The sequence below is a fragment of the Polypterus senegalus genome, chromosome 5, assembly GCF_016835505.1.
Source record: "Polypterus senegalus isolate Bchr_013 chromosome 5, ASM1683550v1, whole genome shotgun sequence".
In the NCBI taxonomy this organism is placed as follows: domain Eukaryota; kingdom Metazoa; phylum Chordata; class Cladistia; order Polypteriformes; family Polypteridae; genus Polypterus; species Polypterus senegalus.
The window spans coordinates 51,402,002-51,419,992 of NC_053158.1; the positions used below are offsets into that span (position 1 = coordinate 51,402,002).

Genomic DNA, 17,991 nt, shown 5'->3' on the forward strand with positions numbered 1-17,991 from the left:
CTGTTTTGACTTGGTGTAAAATGTTGACTTTCCTACTCACTCTGGTGGTCATATATTTGATATTGATCTGCACATCTGCCTTATCTGCCAGGAACACTAATAGCAGTGATTTGGGACTCTCTGATCATAAAGCAGTACCATTCACTATCTCATTACTTCTCTCTCCTCTTACTTGTACTGTAAGCGTTAAATTTCTTTTAGAAACCTTAAAAATATCTCTCCCTCTATCGCTGCTAGTTCTATTTCCAATCTTTTTCTGTCTTCACCTTTTCCATCAACACTATATAGTCTTGTTGAACACTATAACTCAGCCCTTCTTTCAGCACTGAATAAAACGGCTCCATTAAAACATAAGGAGTTTTCCTTTAAGGGCTCAGCTCCACGATACAATTCAGAGTTACAGTGTCAACTGGCTGACGCCTTGAGAGAATGTCATGTAAGACTGGCCTCACCGTGCACATCCAGGGTTTCTCTGACCATCAAACGGCTTACAGGGATGCAATACCTGCTGCCAACAACACACATTATGGCAGAATAAAAGAATCTGCCCCTGATAACCCAATAACTCTGTAGTTAATAAACTACTTCAACTAGTATCTGGCCCCATTCTGTGAAAAATTCCTCCACTTTTTCTGCAATAAAATTAAAGATTTAAAATAATTTAACTAACATAAATCCATCCATTTATATCTTCCCTGTCTTCCCACTCTGTCCAGCTTTGTTTTCTAAATTCACATCTGCATTTGTTAATGACTTGCTTTGTAAGATGAGGCCCACTACCTGTGTACTGGACCCCATCCCCACCACACTTCTTAAATCCTGCTTTCATGCTGTAATCCCAATTGTTATAACAAAAATAAATACATCCCTTGAATATTGGATTTGTGCCAGCCATTTTTAAAATCACTTCGTAATCCCAATGTTAAAAAAGTTTGGTCTTGATGCTGACAGTCTTAACAATTTTCGACCCATCTCTTGCTTATCTTTTCTGTTAAAAGTTCTTGAGCGTGTTGTAGCCTCCCAATTCACCAATTACTTAACTTCTAATAATCTGATGGATTCCTTTCAGTCTAGTTTCAGAGCACAGCACAACTGCAAAACTGCTCTGCTTTAGGTAACCAGTGATTTGCATATGGCAGCAGACTCTGGACAGACCAGCAGATTAATTCTGTTAGATCTCAGTGCAGCATTTAACACTGTCAGACATGACATTCTACTGTCCAGAATGGAGAGCATGCTGGGTGTCTGTGGCACTGCCCTCCAGTGGTTTAAGTCCTGATAGGCGAGAGTTTGTTAGTGTTGGCAACAGCAGGTTCAGCTCAGCACCAGCCACACAAGCAGTTTCTCTGGGCTTTGTCCTGAGCCCTCTGCTCTTCTGAGTCTATATGTTTCCCTTTGGCCGTATCATTTGTAGCTTTGGACTGGGCTATCATTATTATGCAGGTGATACTCAACTCTATTTCAATGTCTAAAGGGAAATTTCATCAGAGCTTTCCCGGCTCACAACTTGCCTCAGTGAAATTTAAATCTGGATGGAGCAGAACTCTTTAAAATTAAATTGCAACAAAACTGAACTCCAGCAAATTGGCACTAAAGTGCTACTTAAGAAAATGAGCATCTTCTCAGTCAATCTTAATGGTGATTTCGTCAGACCTTCTTCTGATGCAAGGAATCTTGGAGTCATTTCTGATTCCTCCATTTCTTATTCCACCCACATAAACCACATTAACAAACTTTCTTACTTTCACCTCCATGACATATCCTGTATTCGCTCATTCTTCTCCTTTTCTAATGCTGAGACACTTTCCCGTGCTTTTGTCACATCCTGCACTGATTATTGTAACTCCCTACTGGCAGATGCCCCATCAAATCTTATATCACAGCTCCAGCTGATTCAAAACTCTGCTGCAAGAGTCCTTACACAAATCAAAAACAGTCTGCACATACAATAACACTCATCCTGCTTCACCTTCACTGGCTTCCAATGTCTTACAGGATTGAATGTAAAATTTCTATTATTATCCTACAAAGCTTTAAATGGCCTCACACCAGAAGACATCAGTGGTCTTCTCCATTGCTATGCTCCAGTTCACCCACTAAGGTCCTCTGATTCTGGTAATCTTGTTGTGCTTCACGCTAAGCTGCACTCTGTGGGCGAGAGGGCCTCAGCTATACAGCGCCCAGACTTTGGTATGACCTCCCTAAATTAATTAGATCAGCAGATTCAATTCATTCCTTTATAAACAACTTAAAACTCATCTGTTCAGGCAGATGGTAACTTAACCTGATGTTCTGCCCCTTCTTTCAGTTTACCTGTCTCTCCAGATGCTTAGGATAATTTGTGTGAGTGTTTTATATCACAAATTATGTTTATTGTCTTTTATTCTATTTAATGTTTTGTGTATCCTGTATCTATCTGTTTTAATGTTCTATTCAGGAAACATTTGCATCCAATGTTACATATACTTGCTGTCTTCTTCTGGGACCCTGTGAAGTGCCTTGAGCATGGGAAAGGTGCTATATAAATAAAATGTAGTATTATTAGTATTATTATAGACAAAACCAAAAATAAAGGATATACATACGCAATATAAATTAAAGAATCAAAATAAACAAAATAGATATAAAACATGCATTTAAACCCAGCTAGGGGAGAAACCGTGCCTGAGACGTGATACAACCCCAAACAGGGTACCAGTTCAACGCAAAAACACATTTTTCATAACCACTTCCAGTAAATATCTATAGTTTGGAGAATGTGCCATGTTCTGAAGGATAGGTTGAGAGATTAGACTTTGTTAAACAAAGAATATGTTGAAATATTACAGACCATCAAGCCCCCCATTTTCTGAACCCACTTGCTCAAATTCAAGATCACCTAACCCGTGTCAGGGATGCCAGGGGCGACGACCCAGCTGGGACGCCTTGAGGGATCGGGAAGAGGGCATGCGCCCATCTTGGATCACGTGGGGGCCACCACCCTGGTTGCTTTGGGGGCCACGGGTTGAGGGCATGGAAGCCCAACCCTGTAGGGGCCCGTGGTCACTGCCAGGGGGTGCCCCAATGCCTTGGGAACCCTGGGGGGAAGAGAAGCAGGGAAACCCGGAGTGCTTCCAGGAGTACAGCCGGCACTTCCGCCACACAGGGGCGTGTCGGTGAGTGATTGCCGGAACCCACCTGGAGCACATCCGGGTGCTAATAAAAGGGGCTGCCTCCCTTCATTCGAGGCTGGAGTCGGGTGGAAGAAAGACAAGGTCAGGAACAAGAGAGAGTAGGAGGCGGCCCGAAGAAGAAGGCATTGTGTGGCCAGGACTTTGGGGGTTTGTGTTGCACTGGAACTTGTAAATATTGTAAATAAACGTGTGGTGGGTGAAAAACAACATGTCTGCCTGTCTGTGCCCGGGTAACGTTCTCACCCGGCAGAAGTTGGCACAATGCTAGAGCCAGTCTTTGATATTGGGCTAATCTATTGCAGAGCATGCTAACTCATGTACTTACATCTAGTTTAAAATTGCCAGGCATGTCTTTAAAGTGTGGAGGCTATTTCATAGATTTGGCATTAATCCTTTCATGAAGAAAGCACACACTTCCCACACACTTTTACTTGCATTTAATGTCCAAATCAACATAACAGGGGATGCAGGGGTAAAACAAAATACCTAGAAGAAAGAATGTGCAAATGTCACAGAGGCAGTGCACGTTCTGAACCAAGAGTCTGAAGTAGGGAAGCAGAATTCCTAATCATTGCACCACCTAAAATTAGTTTTACAGTACTGTAAAATTGAATGAAGCAGAGAGACCCTGAATTGGAGTAAGCATGTTCACATTCAGTAAATGAATGGATGAAAATTTTACATTGTTTGACAATTTACTTCTGAATTTACATAATATTTTTTTGTTATAGAGAAACCACTGAACATTTGTGTTATGCATTAGTTTTTATAGTCAAGACTGTTATAAACAGTCAGAATTGTTTAAATATTAAAATCAAATTGCAGTCTTAGTCCTGCAAAATATGGTATTTGATCATGTTCCATCTGTTTCTTACATGCTGTATAAGACTGATTTACATAAAATCCTTCTAACACGATCTTTTCATCTCCACTAGCGTCGACCAGTCTGGGACGCCGATGTAATCTCTGCCAGAAGTGGGAGCTACCTTAGCCAGAAACAGTCGAAGGAGCCGTTTTCTGCAAATGAATTGCAGCGCCTGGATAAGCAGCTTACTGGTATGACCTGACAAATATATATATATAATTTTTTCTCTGATTGATAAATATTGAGTTAAAGATGAATCAGAAATTTTCTTTTTATCCTTAGATTGTTTAATCGATGTTGACACATCAGAGAAAGTTCAGAACACCCCTTCATTTGCCAAAAAGTAATAGAAGCAGGGAGCCTGATTAAGTAATTAAAAACTGATATTCCAATTAAAGTGCTTGGAAAAGTAAAACCCTTTAACATCTTTTGTTAATTTATTAGGAGAGCTGTAAAATATCACTGATGTTTATGTCTCAGGCCTATGGTGACAATCAGAACTAAAAAAGAAAAAAACACATTACAAAATATGTTTTATTACTTTTTCATTTTGCTCGGTTAAAAATACTTGGAGTTTTGAGCTGTTGAAAACAGTAAGATATATAGGCTGAGGACTGGCAATTATTTTATTAGCAACATGAAAGCATCTTGACAGACCAAAGCCAGAGGCACCATTAGTGTCGCACTTTGACACATGTGCTTTGTAGTTTCCAATTTGTACTGTCTTTCATTTTTTATTTGTATCAACCCTGCTGCAAATAGCAGCCCTTAGAAAATAAGAACATAAGAAATTTGACAAAAGAGAGGAGACCTTTCAGTCCATCAAGCCTTTTTAGTTAGCTAATAGCTAAGCTGTCTCAATATCTCATCCAGATCCTTCTTAAAGGTTGTTAAGGTTTCTGCTTCAACTTTGTGTATCGGTAGTTTGTTCCAGAGTCCCACAACTCTTCATGTTAACGCACTTTTTTTTTTGTAAAACTAGAGTGGAACATTTGGCCAGTCCAGTCTTTTTGCAGCCGGAACTGATCCTTGCTTAGTAAGAGGGTCTCCTGTAAAAATACTATTTTAGCGTTTAGTCCTGTTAGGTAAGAGAGTACTTTCTTTCTCTTAAATTCGTGATTCAAGCCTTTAACATTCCAGCTCACGAAGTTAACTGTCCCATCATGGAGACATTGATTCTGAGTTTTTGATGTCATTTTATAGCCTTAACTGGAAGTGAGACAGCTTTGGCCTTAATTTCCTATTTCCCCTAGAGTTCTTGCCATGCAGCTTATTATTACGTTGGTAGTTATAATTGTAAAGATTAAGAGGATGGATTAGGTATAGATCAAGTTTGCTCTCGTTCTCTCCCCCCCTTAACCCCCCACCCTCCCTTTTTGCCTCCCCAAGTGAGGCTAAAATCCACTTCACACAGTCCCATTCCTCTGACATACCCAGAGACAGAGCACGTCCAAAGCAAAACAAGCCCCCACGCAGCGGCGTTTTAGGGTTAAAAGATAGAGATATCTATTACCAATATAGTCTAAAAAAAAAAATAAAAATTGTGCACTTAAAATATATATAGTCTTCAGTAAACGCACTTTTTAAGGAAACATCACAATTCACCAAGAAAAAGTGACATTTTAATAGAACGCTTTTTTCTGCAAAGAGCATCACAATTACTGCAACACTGATCATTTTACACACTGCCAATAAACTGTAGAAGCTATTAAAAAAAAACTACTGCAGCAATCTATTATTACATGTACAAGGTGCAATTGACTCCATTGATGAAACTCAGTAAATCACTGAGCCAACTGCGCTTGAACTGGCTACACGCAAGCACACAGAGGCCGACGCTGATGCTTGCAGGCTAGTCTAGTGCAACGGCTGAATCCCAGGGACAGTGATGCTGTTGTGCTGCAGAGAGGGCGGCAGTGGTCTTGAGCTGGCTGCTCAACAAATGTGCGGCACTAACTGATCAGCTCCGGCATGCTGGCAGATTGCACTGGGAACCGAATATAGCCGGTTGCGGCGTTCAAGAAATGTGCATCGCCGAATATACTCAGCTCCAGCGTACTGGCAACCGACTACAACTGGTTCCGGTGGTTTAAGGGTTAAATACCTGGATTAGGTCCCCACACAGTTTCCTCTGCTTGAGACTAAACAGGTGGAACTCTCCAAGTCTGTCAGAGTAGGATGTGTCCTTAAGTCCTGGAATTCTCTTGGTTGCTCTCCTCTGCTCAACTTCAAATGCTGCTATGTCTTTCTTGTACTGTGGTGAACCAGAACTGCACACACTCGAAATGCAGCCTTATAAGTGCATTATATAATTTGAGCATAATGTCCCTTGACTTAAACTCAACAGTTTTTATGAAATCTTTCATTATATTTACTTTTTTAATTGCTTCTATGCATTGCTTAGTCAATGAAATTGTTGCATCAACATACAGCATACCCCTAAATCCTTTACAGTTGCTTCCTATAGCTCAGTGTCTCTCATCTTGTAGTTATAATTGATGTTCCTTTTGCCCCTGTACAGTACTTTACACTCTTCTACATTAAACTGCATTTTCCAAGTGTTCACCCAGTTCTGAAGGTTGTCCAGGTCTTTTTGAATTGTTTTTGCGGCCTCCTCATGGTCTGTCATCCCTCCAGTTTTAGTGTCATCTGTGGATTTGACAACTATAACTATACCAGAATTAATGTCATTAATATAATTCAGAAAAAGTAGTGGTCCAAAGACAGGCCCCTGAGGGATTCCAAGGATGACCTTGTTCCATGTGGAGTGTTCTCCTCTAATCTGCACTCATTGTCACCCAATGGTTAAACAACTAGAGATGCAGTTTTGTAGGTTGTCTCTGATGCCTGCAGTTTCTACTTTCAGAAATAATCTTTGGTGTGGGATTGACTCAAAAGTTTTTTGGAAGCCTAGATAAATTATGTAGTGTGCCTCATGTTGGCTGCTATTTAGAATATTATTTTCATTTTCTAACTTATTTCTAATTATTGTTTCCGTAATTTTGCTTCCATGGATTTTTGTGTATGAAATTGCTACTTCTCATCTTGTTTAAAAAAAAATGCACAATACAAATTTCTGATGTAAGAAATTTGTGATCTTCAGTATACTTGAAAAGATTCTCAGTGTACATTTTACTTATTTTCTTTTTATTCATTAATCCTACTCCTGCTATTTCTGTGTGGATACCTTGCTGTCTTCTCATGATGCTTCCGCAGAGTTTCTATGCAGTGTTCATGTCTACATCAAGAGGTGGTTTCTACAAAGACAACATTTTCTTATTCAAAAGAACAACTTGTTTCTGGGTAGTTCTATTTACTATTTTACGTATGTAGTCGTTAGAATCTTTTGACCACCATGGTAAATTTGAAAATAAACATATAATAGAAGTAAATATTAAATTGTTGAAAGTGTTTCTTGAATATAACATTAATTAAAGTCAAGGGGTCCAACATCTAATCCAACAGCCTTAATTTCAGTCTGCTATTGAGCCCTCACTCTCTCAAACTCAGATTCAGACTCGCTAATTAAGCTTCCATCGATGTTTTTGTAACCTGAGTGAAAGAGCTGCTAAATATACAAATTTGGGCAACACTGCTTTTTACTCCATGTGCTAACACTGAGGCTCGTACTGCTGCCTTGTAGCAATTGTGTTGTTTTATTGCTCCATTCATGTTAATGCGAACTTCCACTGGGGTATTGACTTCCTTCCAAATTACAAAAATCTGTCATTATGTGGACCGGTGACTAAACTAGCCCACACTGAAAATTCAACAATCCTTTGCATAGCCCATAAAGAATAATGTCCTTGAAATCCACCACTCGCTATAAAGAAGTAGTCTGTTAGGAAATCTCATTAGCCCTTGTGAAAGCCACAGGGACGTATGGTTCCCCAAACTTCGGGCACAGACAGGCACAGAGACACAAGTCCAAAAGCAGCACACAGTTTATTTCCTTGCGGGGCAGCTCTATTCCCCAGCTCCTCATTTCAGAGCACAGTACACAATTAAACATCACAACAATGCTCAGTCCCTTCTCCTTCTTCTTTCTTTCTTTCTTTCTTTCTTTCTTTCTTTCTTTCTTTCTTTCTTTCTTTCTTTCTTTCTTTCTGTCTTTCTTTCTCTTTCTGTCTGTCTCTCTCTTTTTCTCTTCTCTGCCGCCTCCACTTCTCTCCATGCAAGCTTTGAACACCACCTTCCGGTCCTCGAATGGAATGAGGCGGCCTCCTTTATAGTGAACCCAGATGTGCTCCAGGTGCACTCTGATTCTGTACCGGCAGCACTCCTGGGTGTGGCGGAAGTGCTGCAGTCCAGGGCTCTGGGACTGACTTGGCGCCCCCTTGTGGAGGCTATGGGCACCAGCAGGGTTGAGCTTCCAAGCTCAATCCAGGGGGGTTGCCCTCTCGTGTTTGGGGGAAGGTATTGCCATGAACCTGTCCCCTACCCCAGTCCTTCCGTCACAGGGGAGTCCCAGGCGGGCAACGCTCCCAGCCATCTGCCATATCCTATTAAAACCCAGCAATGTTCTTCTTTTCAGTTGTGCTACACCAAGGGATGAGGACCTATTGCAAGTGATTGTCAACAATGTGTTATACATGGATCTATATTTTTATATATTTTATTGTTATTGTTTTTTAATAGTCTAATGTATTTTCTATTATGTTTGTACTTAAATACAGTCTCCTTAAATCTGAGGCCATTACATATATTTTGTGGGTGGAGTCCCAAGAGGCGGAGACAATGTGACATGGTTTTGCCCTAGAAGACCCCGAGGTCTACATACATGATAACATGCTTAAAATTCACAGATCACCTCAGGAGCAGCGACAAAGACAAACATAGCATCTTGTACATCTTACACAGTTTTCCCAAAATGATTGTGTTCCATGGAGTTCATAACATTTGAATTCTCAGATACAATACAATACAATAATTTATTTTTGTATAGCCCAAAATCACTCAAGAAGTGCTGCAATGGGCCCTGCCTCTTGACAGCCCCTCAACCTTGACTCTCTAAGAAGACAAGGAAAACCTCCCAAAACAAAAAAAAAACCCTTGTAAGGAAAAAATGGAAGAAACCTTGGGAAAGGCAGTTCAAAGAGAGACCCCTTTCCAGGTAGGTTGGGAGTGCAGTGGGTGTCAAAAAGAAGAGGGTCAATACAATACCATACACAAAACAGAACAAATCCTCAATATTCTTCTTCTTTCGGTTGCTCCTGTTAGTGGTTGCCACAGCGGATCAACCAAAATTGTTGTCCGCATATTGATTTGGCAAAATTTTACACCCAATGCCCTTCCTGACGTAACCCTCCCCATTTATCCTCAATACAGTATAAAAATAAAAATTTTACAAGTACAGAGCAGAATTTAACAGTAGATTATATCACATAATATGATTTCGATTTGTTTAGAGTCCTGGAGATCTCAGCCATCAAGCTGCCCCCCCCATTTGGCCATTCCACAGCTGCGTCAGAGCTGGGCCAGCCAATCCCCTTTCCCACAATTCCTGCGATCCTCCATCAGGGATGACTTTACCTTAGGCAGGCAAAACAACTTGGCAGGTGGGCCGTGGCACCAAGTGTCACATTTGAGTACCAAGAAGAGAAATAGAATAGGTGAGGGTTAGTAATAAATTATAACTATCATGTTACTTATGTTTTAGTGCTAATGACTAAAAACAGAGATGCAGTCTGTACAGTTAATCAGCAGTACAGTTAATCATGCCTCCAGTGTTGAACTTAACTGAAGTTGGCAACAATTAAAATAATTCTGGCATTCTCAGGTTAGTTTTTCTGTACTAGTAAAGATGAAGCTTCTTGTATTCTTTGATTTTATAAAATCATAAGATTGTTATATGGAAATAAAAGGTGTCAGAACATTGGGGGCAAGATTCTAAAAATAAAAATGTAAGATGTAGAAATTATATTGTTGTACAAAGCATAATGAAAGTGAACAGTTCAGGGGAGGGCACGACCATCAAGAAAGTCTTCAGCAGCTGTTAGCACAAATGAGCATGAGGACTTGGCAACTACTGTTCGGTACAGTGGACTGCCATGATATTCAAGGTACTGTACTTGGCAAGCAGCCAGATCTCCACAGACTGGAATCTGTAGATCATCAAGCTGACACAGGAGTGTGAGGCATCTTCCTGTTACGTACAAGGCAACAGTCATGGAGCTGTATCTGACAGACTGACTGATGGTTGCAGAAGTAATTTTAGAGGTACAGAGAATATGTGCGTCAGTCTAGCAGGCATCTGCACAGTTGCATCACTGAACAGATGAATGGCTTGGCAGTGTGTCGGAGTTATGAAAGATTTGCTGAGTTGCGCATGCTGCCCACACCTGTTACTGTAGTGACTTAAAAACAAAAGTAGCACAAGACTTCCTGTGACACATCAAGTAGTATACACAATTGTGTCCTATTATAGTTTCCTAGCAAAACTAGTAAGTAATGCAATTGGATTTGATTAAGGAGAAAGAGTAGAACAAGGCCTGCAACTTGTTTTATTCATGAATAGTGTACAATAATACAGGCTGATTGGCCTCTGATTGCTAAAATATTTTTATATGTCAATGCTAGACTTTCAGTGCCTAGTCTCATACTCAAAGACAGAAAGCTGCATCTGATTTTCTGCTCTTACAGATGCTTAAAATGAAAAGTAACGCCACAATAGGGAAGTAAATTCCATTTCTTTGGGGTGGTTGTTTTTCAAAATATTTTTGGTATTTACAGTACATCTTTGTGGTCTAAATCTGTTGTGTGAAATTGTGACAACCCAGCAGCCATCGGCATCTTCCTTTATCAGGGACAGCGATAGTAATGAATTGAGGATGGACCAGGGCAAGTGAGCAGAGAAACAAGACTTGTGAGTTAAAAGAATATCAGTTTTTATTTTAAATAAAGAAATAAAGTGCAAAGAATGTGGAAAACAATACATAGTCAAAGCAAATAGTTTCATAAATTAATTCCATCAAATCCATGCCTTATATGCCTGAAGGCAGGAAGAGGACCAGGAGACGAAATGTCTGTCAAATCAGAAATGATTCAAAGCTTAAAAGACTAAACACCAAAGTCTAACTGTAAACCAGAAATCAAAGTCAGTGTCAGTACCAGTAGAATCAGAAATCAGAAAGTAGAGACAGAATACGCGTTTCTTTTGATAGAGTTTTTATCCCAATCACAGGTACTGGATGAATGTTTGCACCAGATTTAAACAGTTGCTCTGATGACACAAGGTGTGGTGTCATGATACACAACGTTCTTGGTAACCAGGGACCATGTGCTGTTAATAAGAATAAGAACCTGGTGGCACCCAATTGTAAAACAAAATAATGTTGCAACACCATATAAAATGAATCGTTACATTCAGGAAACATACTGTGTAACTGTGAAGAACCCACACAGAAGGCGGTAAAGAAAAGGTAGCACAAATTCCAATGTAATATATTGTTCTAAGCAATATTTAAGAGAGGAAAAAAATGTTCAAAGTGCAGAATTCATAATAAAAACAAACTGTATCCTTCGGATGCAAATAAATAATTGCGTAAGTCCAATACATAAAGGTAAAATCCCAAAAGGTGGAAAAGTAAAAACTTTAAGTGGCTCCTCTTCTCTCTTTTTCTGTGTCCTCATCAGGACAATGGGATACTCAACAGTGAGCCCGTCGCATCTCGATCCAGCACACTGACCCAAAGTGCCACCACCACTACCACCAGTTATCCGCAGCTCTAAGGGCGCATTGTATTTCAACAGATGCCGCTGTGTTTTGAGAATCCTGCCCTTCCTCTCTCCCTGTCCCATCTGCTCCACTGCTCACTGCCAAAGCCCAGAACCTCCACGCAGCCCTAAGTCAAGTTCTGTGTTGGTTGTCAGCATGGCTTATGCTGTCCTTCCCATCATTTGTCCAGATACCTCTCCCACAAATGATAGCTCTCTCTTAACAAACAAAACTTTGTTCTTGCTACAAAGACAACTCCTCTTCCTGCACTAACCTACTCTCTTTTATTTAATTTGAACCATGGCCAGCGCCCGCTGACTATTGTGTGCCGTTCCATGGTAACTATCAATTAAACAATTAAACCAGCGCACTTCGCACCAGCATGAATTAAAGGTGGTTGTGCTAAAACCATTAAAATCAATAAATGAGGTGACACAATGAAACACACCCCAAAACTTTTTCTACCACAGAGAAATGGATAATCAAGAGCAGAAAAATCATCGACAAACTAATTTCTAAATTATTGTTCATAGATTGATGCTGCTGTGTTGTTCAGATAAATGGGACTTTAATTAATGATTAAATTATTGGCAACAGTTCTGTATATTGGTATCCTTGGAATCCATTGTCATATGTGAAGGTCTCACCTCAGGCAGCCTAACAGTTAGGAATATTGAATAACTCTGTTATCTGCATAAATATCAATTTTACATGCCATGCAAGATTAGTAGCAGAAATTAGTGTGGTCTCACTTTAGCAGAGATGGTATTGTACACAAACATTTAGAATCAGTTTATAAGCATTACCTTGCACCAGGCTTTGGGCTACATGAAGAAAGTAGAGCACCAGCTGGAGACCACACATACTCAACTCAACCTTGGATCTAAAAATAAAGACCAATATACGGTTGTTTAGTTACAAAAAAGGACTTGTGTAATGTCACATTTGATAAGCAACTGTTCTGCTAGAAGGCCTAACAGCTAGCATCCTCACTATTTTTGTAGTAATACCAAACTATTAATCATCTTTATGGCATTACATTACCCAGATAACACTGCAGCTGTTGTTCAGCAAAAGTATCACTATCTCTATTTGATAGTCATATTTTTCAATCTCCAGTTACATGACCTGTAGCAAAACATCTGAAAAACAAAACAAAAAAAAAACAGCTTCTAAAACAGCTGTTTGAGTATGAGAAGCAGGTGGCTTATTTGCATTACTGATACATTCTGAACAGAATTCTTTTCTTTTTTTGTTTTCATGTAAGTAGTCATATGCTTTTCCATATAGAGCGGCCAGAACAAATTTTTGAAGAAGGGCCTACTGCTTCTTTTGTATGTTCAAGTAGGTGAGAGGAGCACCCTTTGTGTAGTGAGCACTCTGTGAACGACAAAATTCACACTAAAAGGAATAAAAAGAAAAGGAGCAGGAGATGAAAAGTTTAAGAGATCGGACAAATTCATAGTCAAGAAATCTGAGCCGAGGATCTGCGTAATTGAGGGCCAAGATTCTAACACCAAAAACAAAACACCAGAGATAATTCTGAGGTCAAAAGACTAGGTAAAGTTCAGGAGATTAAATTAACATAACTAAATTCACTAACCAAAAATACAGACCTTTTTTCATAAATATCCAAAAACTTATCTGTTAAGCAGACATATTTATCCAAAGTGAGTTAGAAAAGAGGTCAACATAAGCAAGTAAATATCAGTCTGTGGTACTTATGGAAACAAGTATTACAGAACAAGAGAACAAAATTGATTATCTCAAATGAAGAGGTCAGAACAAAGTTCAACACATTTATACTTTCTTGTTTAGAAAAGATCTAACAAAGCCAATATTAATTAGAAAGAAACTCTCCAAACAAGAGTCTTCATATGCTTTTTAATCACATTGCGAGAGACGTTCGAATGGAGGTGGGCAACGTGTTCAATAGCTTGGAGCTGCATATAAAAAGATTCTGGATTAAGATTTGAAGCCACGCAGAAGTCGCATCACCAGCAGAACTGAGTCATCGAGAAGGAGCATGGGTGTTGACCCATTGACTACTTTGTAGGCAAGCATCACGTAAAGGATGAGTTTGGAATTTTTGAAGTTATTTTTTCACACATATATGAATTTACCATGCAAAACTGTATTCTTAAGTAAAGCACTTTCTATAAATTAAAAAAAAACATATATCTTCCTCACTCTGGCACCTTACAATGAAGGGTATGGGGCATGGACGAAAAACTTTAAAACTTGCCAAATATGTCCATTTTCCATGCCAAGGGTGTTGCTATGGAGAGCCAATATAGTGATCTGAAGAAAAGGATGGCAGTTGCTCCCCTCAGGCAAAAATGGTGATGTCCTTTAGATGAGACATACAACCGAGGTCCAGATTCTCTTTGCTCATTAAAGATCCTTGGCATCTTTTGAAGTGCGTAGGGTCATTGTACCCATCCATCCATTTTCTAACCCGCTGAATCCGAATACAGGGTCACGGGGGTCTGCTGGAGCCAATCCCAGCCAACACAGGGCACAAGGCAGGAACCAATCCTGGGCAGGGTGCCAACCCACCGCAGGACACACACAAACACACCCACACACCAAGCACACACTAGGGCCAATTTAGAATCGCCAATCCACCTAACCTGCATATCTTTGGATTGTGGGAGGAAACCCACGCAGACACGGGGAGAACATGCAAACTCCACGCAGGGAGGACCCGGGAAGCGAACCCAGGTCTCCTAACTGCGAGGCAGCAGCGCTACCACTGCGCCACCGTGCCGCCCTCATTGTACCCAATCATCCTAAATTTCTCATTAATTAATGTTATCTTCATTATTCACATGTGCTTGAAGACATAGGTTTTTCATTCCATTTACAACAACACAGCTGGTAGCTTGTATCCTCTCTGCTTGTATCCTGTCAGGACATCCATGAAGTAACCAGAAGCACACTTGGAAGATAAAACTTAGTGATTAGTGAAAATGTCTTGTTATATACACCAGTAAATGCTGATGGAAAGCTGAGTGGCACAGGTTTTGAATCATGAAATAAAAGCTAGAAATTTTAAATAAAATATTGGTCACATGATCAGGTGAACTGTTATGAGTAGGCCAAAGCAAAGTAAAACCAAAACCTGAATTATTTATTTATTTATCTGTTTTTCTGGTCAATCTTTCCTTTATTGTTATTTAAATTCAAATGAGAAGCAGCAATAACCCCCTCATCCTTAAATAAAATGGCACTGTTCCCATCACAAACTGTTGCACATTTCACAGCAGTCAAGTAATAGCAAAACATCCCTCACAACAAGTGACATTAACAAAAAAATGATGAGTAGAATATAAAATATGAATAAATATAAAAACTGCAAGAACAAAAAGCTGAAAAAATATAAAATACATACCAAAATAATCTTACATTACATCAGGATTTATAACAGCAGAGAGGAATTTGTTCTCTGGCAGTGTGACATTTATATATCACATGAAGGGCACAGGGCAGGAGGAGACTAAACATGTCCCTCTTATTAGAAGTAGTGAGCTTTCCAAACATCTTTCATGCCAGTAGTATGTGACTCTATGAATAGGAACGAGTCATGGTCTTATGAGGCCCTGGGCCAAAGGTGTGTCTGGAGGCATCCAAAGAGCCGCTGTGTTGATATAGACAGGTCATGCTTGTGCTATGGCAATATACAACCACATGCAAATGATAGTGTAGACCATCAGTTGTAGTGAATCTTTATACTGTAGCTGGAAAATTATACACACTGCCAATCTGTCAAAATGCCACCAAATGCAACACAGACATAATGATATTTCTTAAAAGTTAAGAAAACAAGTTAATAAAGCAACTTACTTATCATTTATTTTTAACCTTTATACAGGTGTCTGAATCTGTAAAAAATTGTGATTGGTCCATATTTTTCTTACATCTTGTTTATTGAATGTTAACTGCAAAATATTTTATGCAAAAATATATTTTTTACTGTATATTGCAACTGTGTGTACATATACATATTTGTGCGTGTGTGTGTGTTTGTGTGCTGTGATATGTAAATAATATTATGTAAAAGTTTATATGGCTCTGGCTAGTTATTGAAAGTGCTCTGTTTAAAAGTAAATTCTGGTGATTACCTTCATTTTCTCTATTTACAGAAGTTGAAAAAGAAATGCACAAAAAGGCTGAAGCTGTCCTGAATCGAAGTCCAAACAGTCCTCATGGCACATTACTCTTAGCACCAAACCTTCAAGGTAGCCTTCAGACATTGCCAGATCTGAACTCCAAACCTCAGACACCAGGAAGCCTTGCTTGTAAAAGCACTCTGCTCCAGCTCCAAGGAAGCAAACCAACTTCTTTAGGCAATAGCAGACCACAAACACCAAGTAACCATAACAGTAGACCTCAAACTCCAAGTACCCAGTCCAGCAGACCAAGAACGCCATCTGCTCCAACAAGTAGGCCTGTTACTCCAAACAGTTTGCTACCACGATCTCTTGTGACATCTAACCAAGTCAACAAGGAAGAAACCATTGGCAATCAAAGAAGTCGGCCAATCACTCCTTCGAGCCAAGTTGGGAGACCATTGCTTACTCCAACTGGAATCACCGCTGGGCAGATAACTTTAGAAAACCTCACTGATTCTGCCATTCCAAGAAACACAGAGGTAAGTCATATGTTATTGCAATATGTTAACCCAAAGAAGTACATTTCATAATACAATTGTGTTAAACCATGTTGTAGGTATGTATTGAATTGTAAAAAAAGTGAAATGGCTTTCTCCAATTATTTATTTATTATGAACTGTACAATTACACAGTTCTTTCTAAAAAAATGTTTTATGTGTTCCCATTGTTAAATAGTTATATTAGCTTGTTTCCCTGAAAATAAGACTGGATCTTATATTAATTTTTGCTCCAGAAGATACACTAGGGCTTATTTTCAGGGGATATCTTACATTTATTCATGTGCAACAATACACATTTATCCAAATACAGTCATGTCATCTTCTGGAATATTGTCATAACCACATTCAAACCCTGAATTTCTTGCTACTCAAGCTGCTTTGGGGATCCTCCAGGAACGATGTGGCTGTATCGATATTTAATGAATGGTTCGATGTGGGGAAGCAAAATGCCGATATACAAATATATTCGTGTTGATTTTATATTCAAGTGTCTCATTTTCCCCAAAGTAATGACGCAATACATTTTAAAAATCTCACGTCTTCTGTGCTGTCTTTTTTTTTTCGCACCTTCACAATACTATCAGAATGTACAGCAGCGTATTTGAGCCACATAGAAAAAAAAATAAGGACATAATGAAAATGTTTATTTTTTTTGATTAATGTGGAAATTTTGGCCTTAAACTTGAAATGTCCACTTTAACCTCGTAGTTTACTTTATCATTAAAGTACACTGTCGTAAACATCATCTTAAAACCGACCCAGTTGTTAATCAATTAGGTGCTTCTGGGGCTTCCTCCTGACCTGACAGCAGCAGCAAGCAGCAATAGATCGCCGTACAGAACACATTAAATTTATAATATTCCAGCTGTCTGCACATTTGGAATTCTTAGATTTATACTTGATATCACTTTAATGAAGACATGCGTTAAAATTTGTATGTTACATTTTACAGATAAATCGTTAACTTTGTTTAAATAATGAATACTGTTAATAATTACACATGGGTGTGACACGGGGGTAGAATGGTAGTGCTGCTGTCTTGCAGGGAGTCACGTCGCTGGTGTTCCCTGTCTGGAGTTTGCATGTTTTCTTGGTGGGTTTCCACAGTGTGCTCAGTTTTCCATTCAAAGACATGAAGGTTTGGGGATTTAGTGAAGCTACAATGACGTTAGTGTATGCGTGTGCTTGTGTTCACCTTGCGATGAGCTGACTGGTGTGAATGAAAGCAAGTTAGAAGGAGAACTGCTAGTTCCTTTGTCATTTGCATGTTATTGCTACCAAGGGAAAATTAAAAATAGTGAATGCAGCTGTAGTAAACAACAACACAATGATTATATTTTTATATTATGTACATTAAATGACCATCATCAACAAATCAAATCAAATTAATAATGTATTGAACAATTATTGCAAAAGTAAAGTTGAATAAATCAGACTGTGCAGCTTCATGAATAAAAAAGTACCACTTCTGGTTAGCAGAAATAGCTCAAACGTTGATAGAAATCTATGTTTTGTAACTAATACTTGTATATAAAATTTGGTTGACCTAAGTGAAAACGTA

General features: G+C 39.2%; 1 protein-coding gene across 4 annotated transcripts in view; it reads left to right on the forward strand.

Moving 5' to 3' along the window:
* c5h8orf34 (chromosome 5 C8orf34 homolog) overlaps positions 1-17,991 on the forward strand; it is a 446,834-nt gene that overhangs the window by 376,076 nt on the left and 52,767 nt on the right. For all 4 annotated transcript variants that reach the window (XM_039754615.1, XM_039754616.1, XM_039754617.1 and 1 more), the window contains exons 11-12: positions 4,109-4,229; positions 15,901-16,409. In XM_039754615.1, the coding sequence (XP_039610549.1) occupies positions 4,109-4,229; positions 15,901-16,409 (630 nt within the window). The remainder of the gene's footprint in view (positions 1-4,108; positions 4,230-15,900; positions 16,410-17,991) is intronic.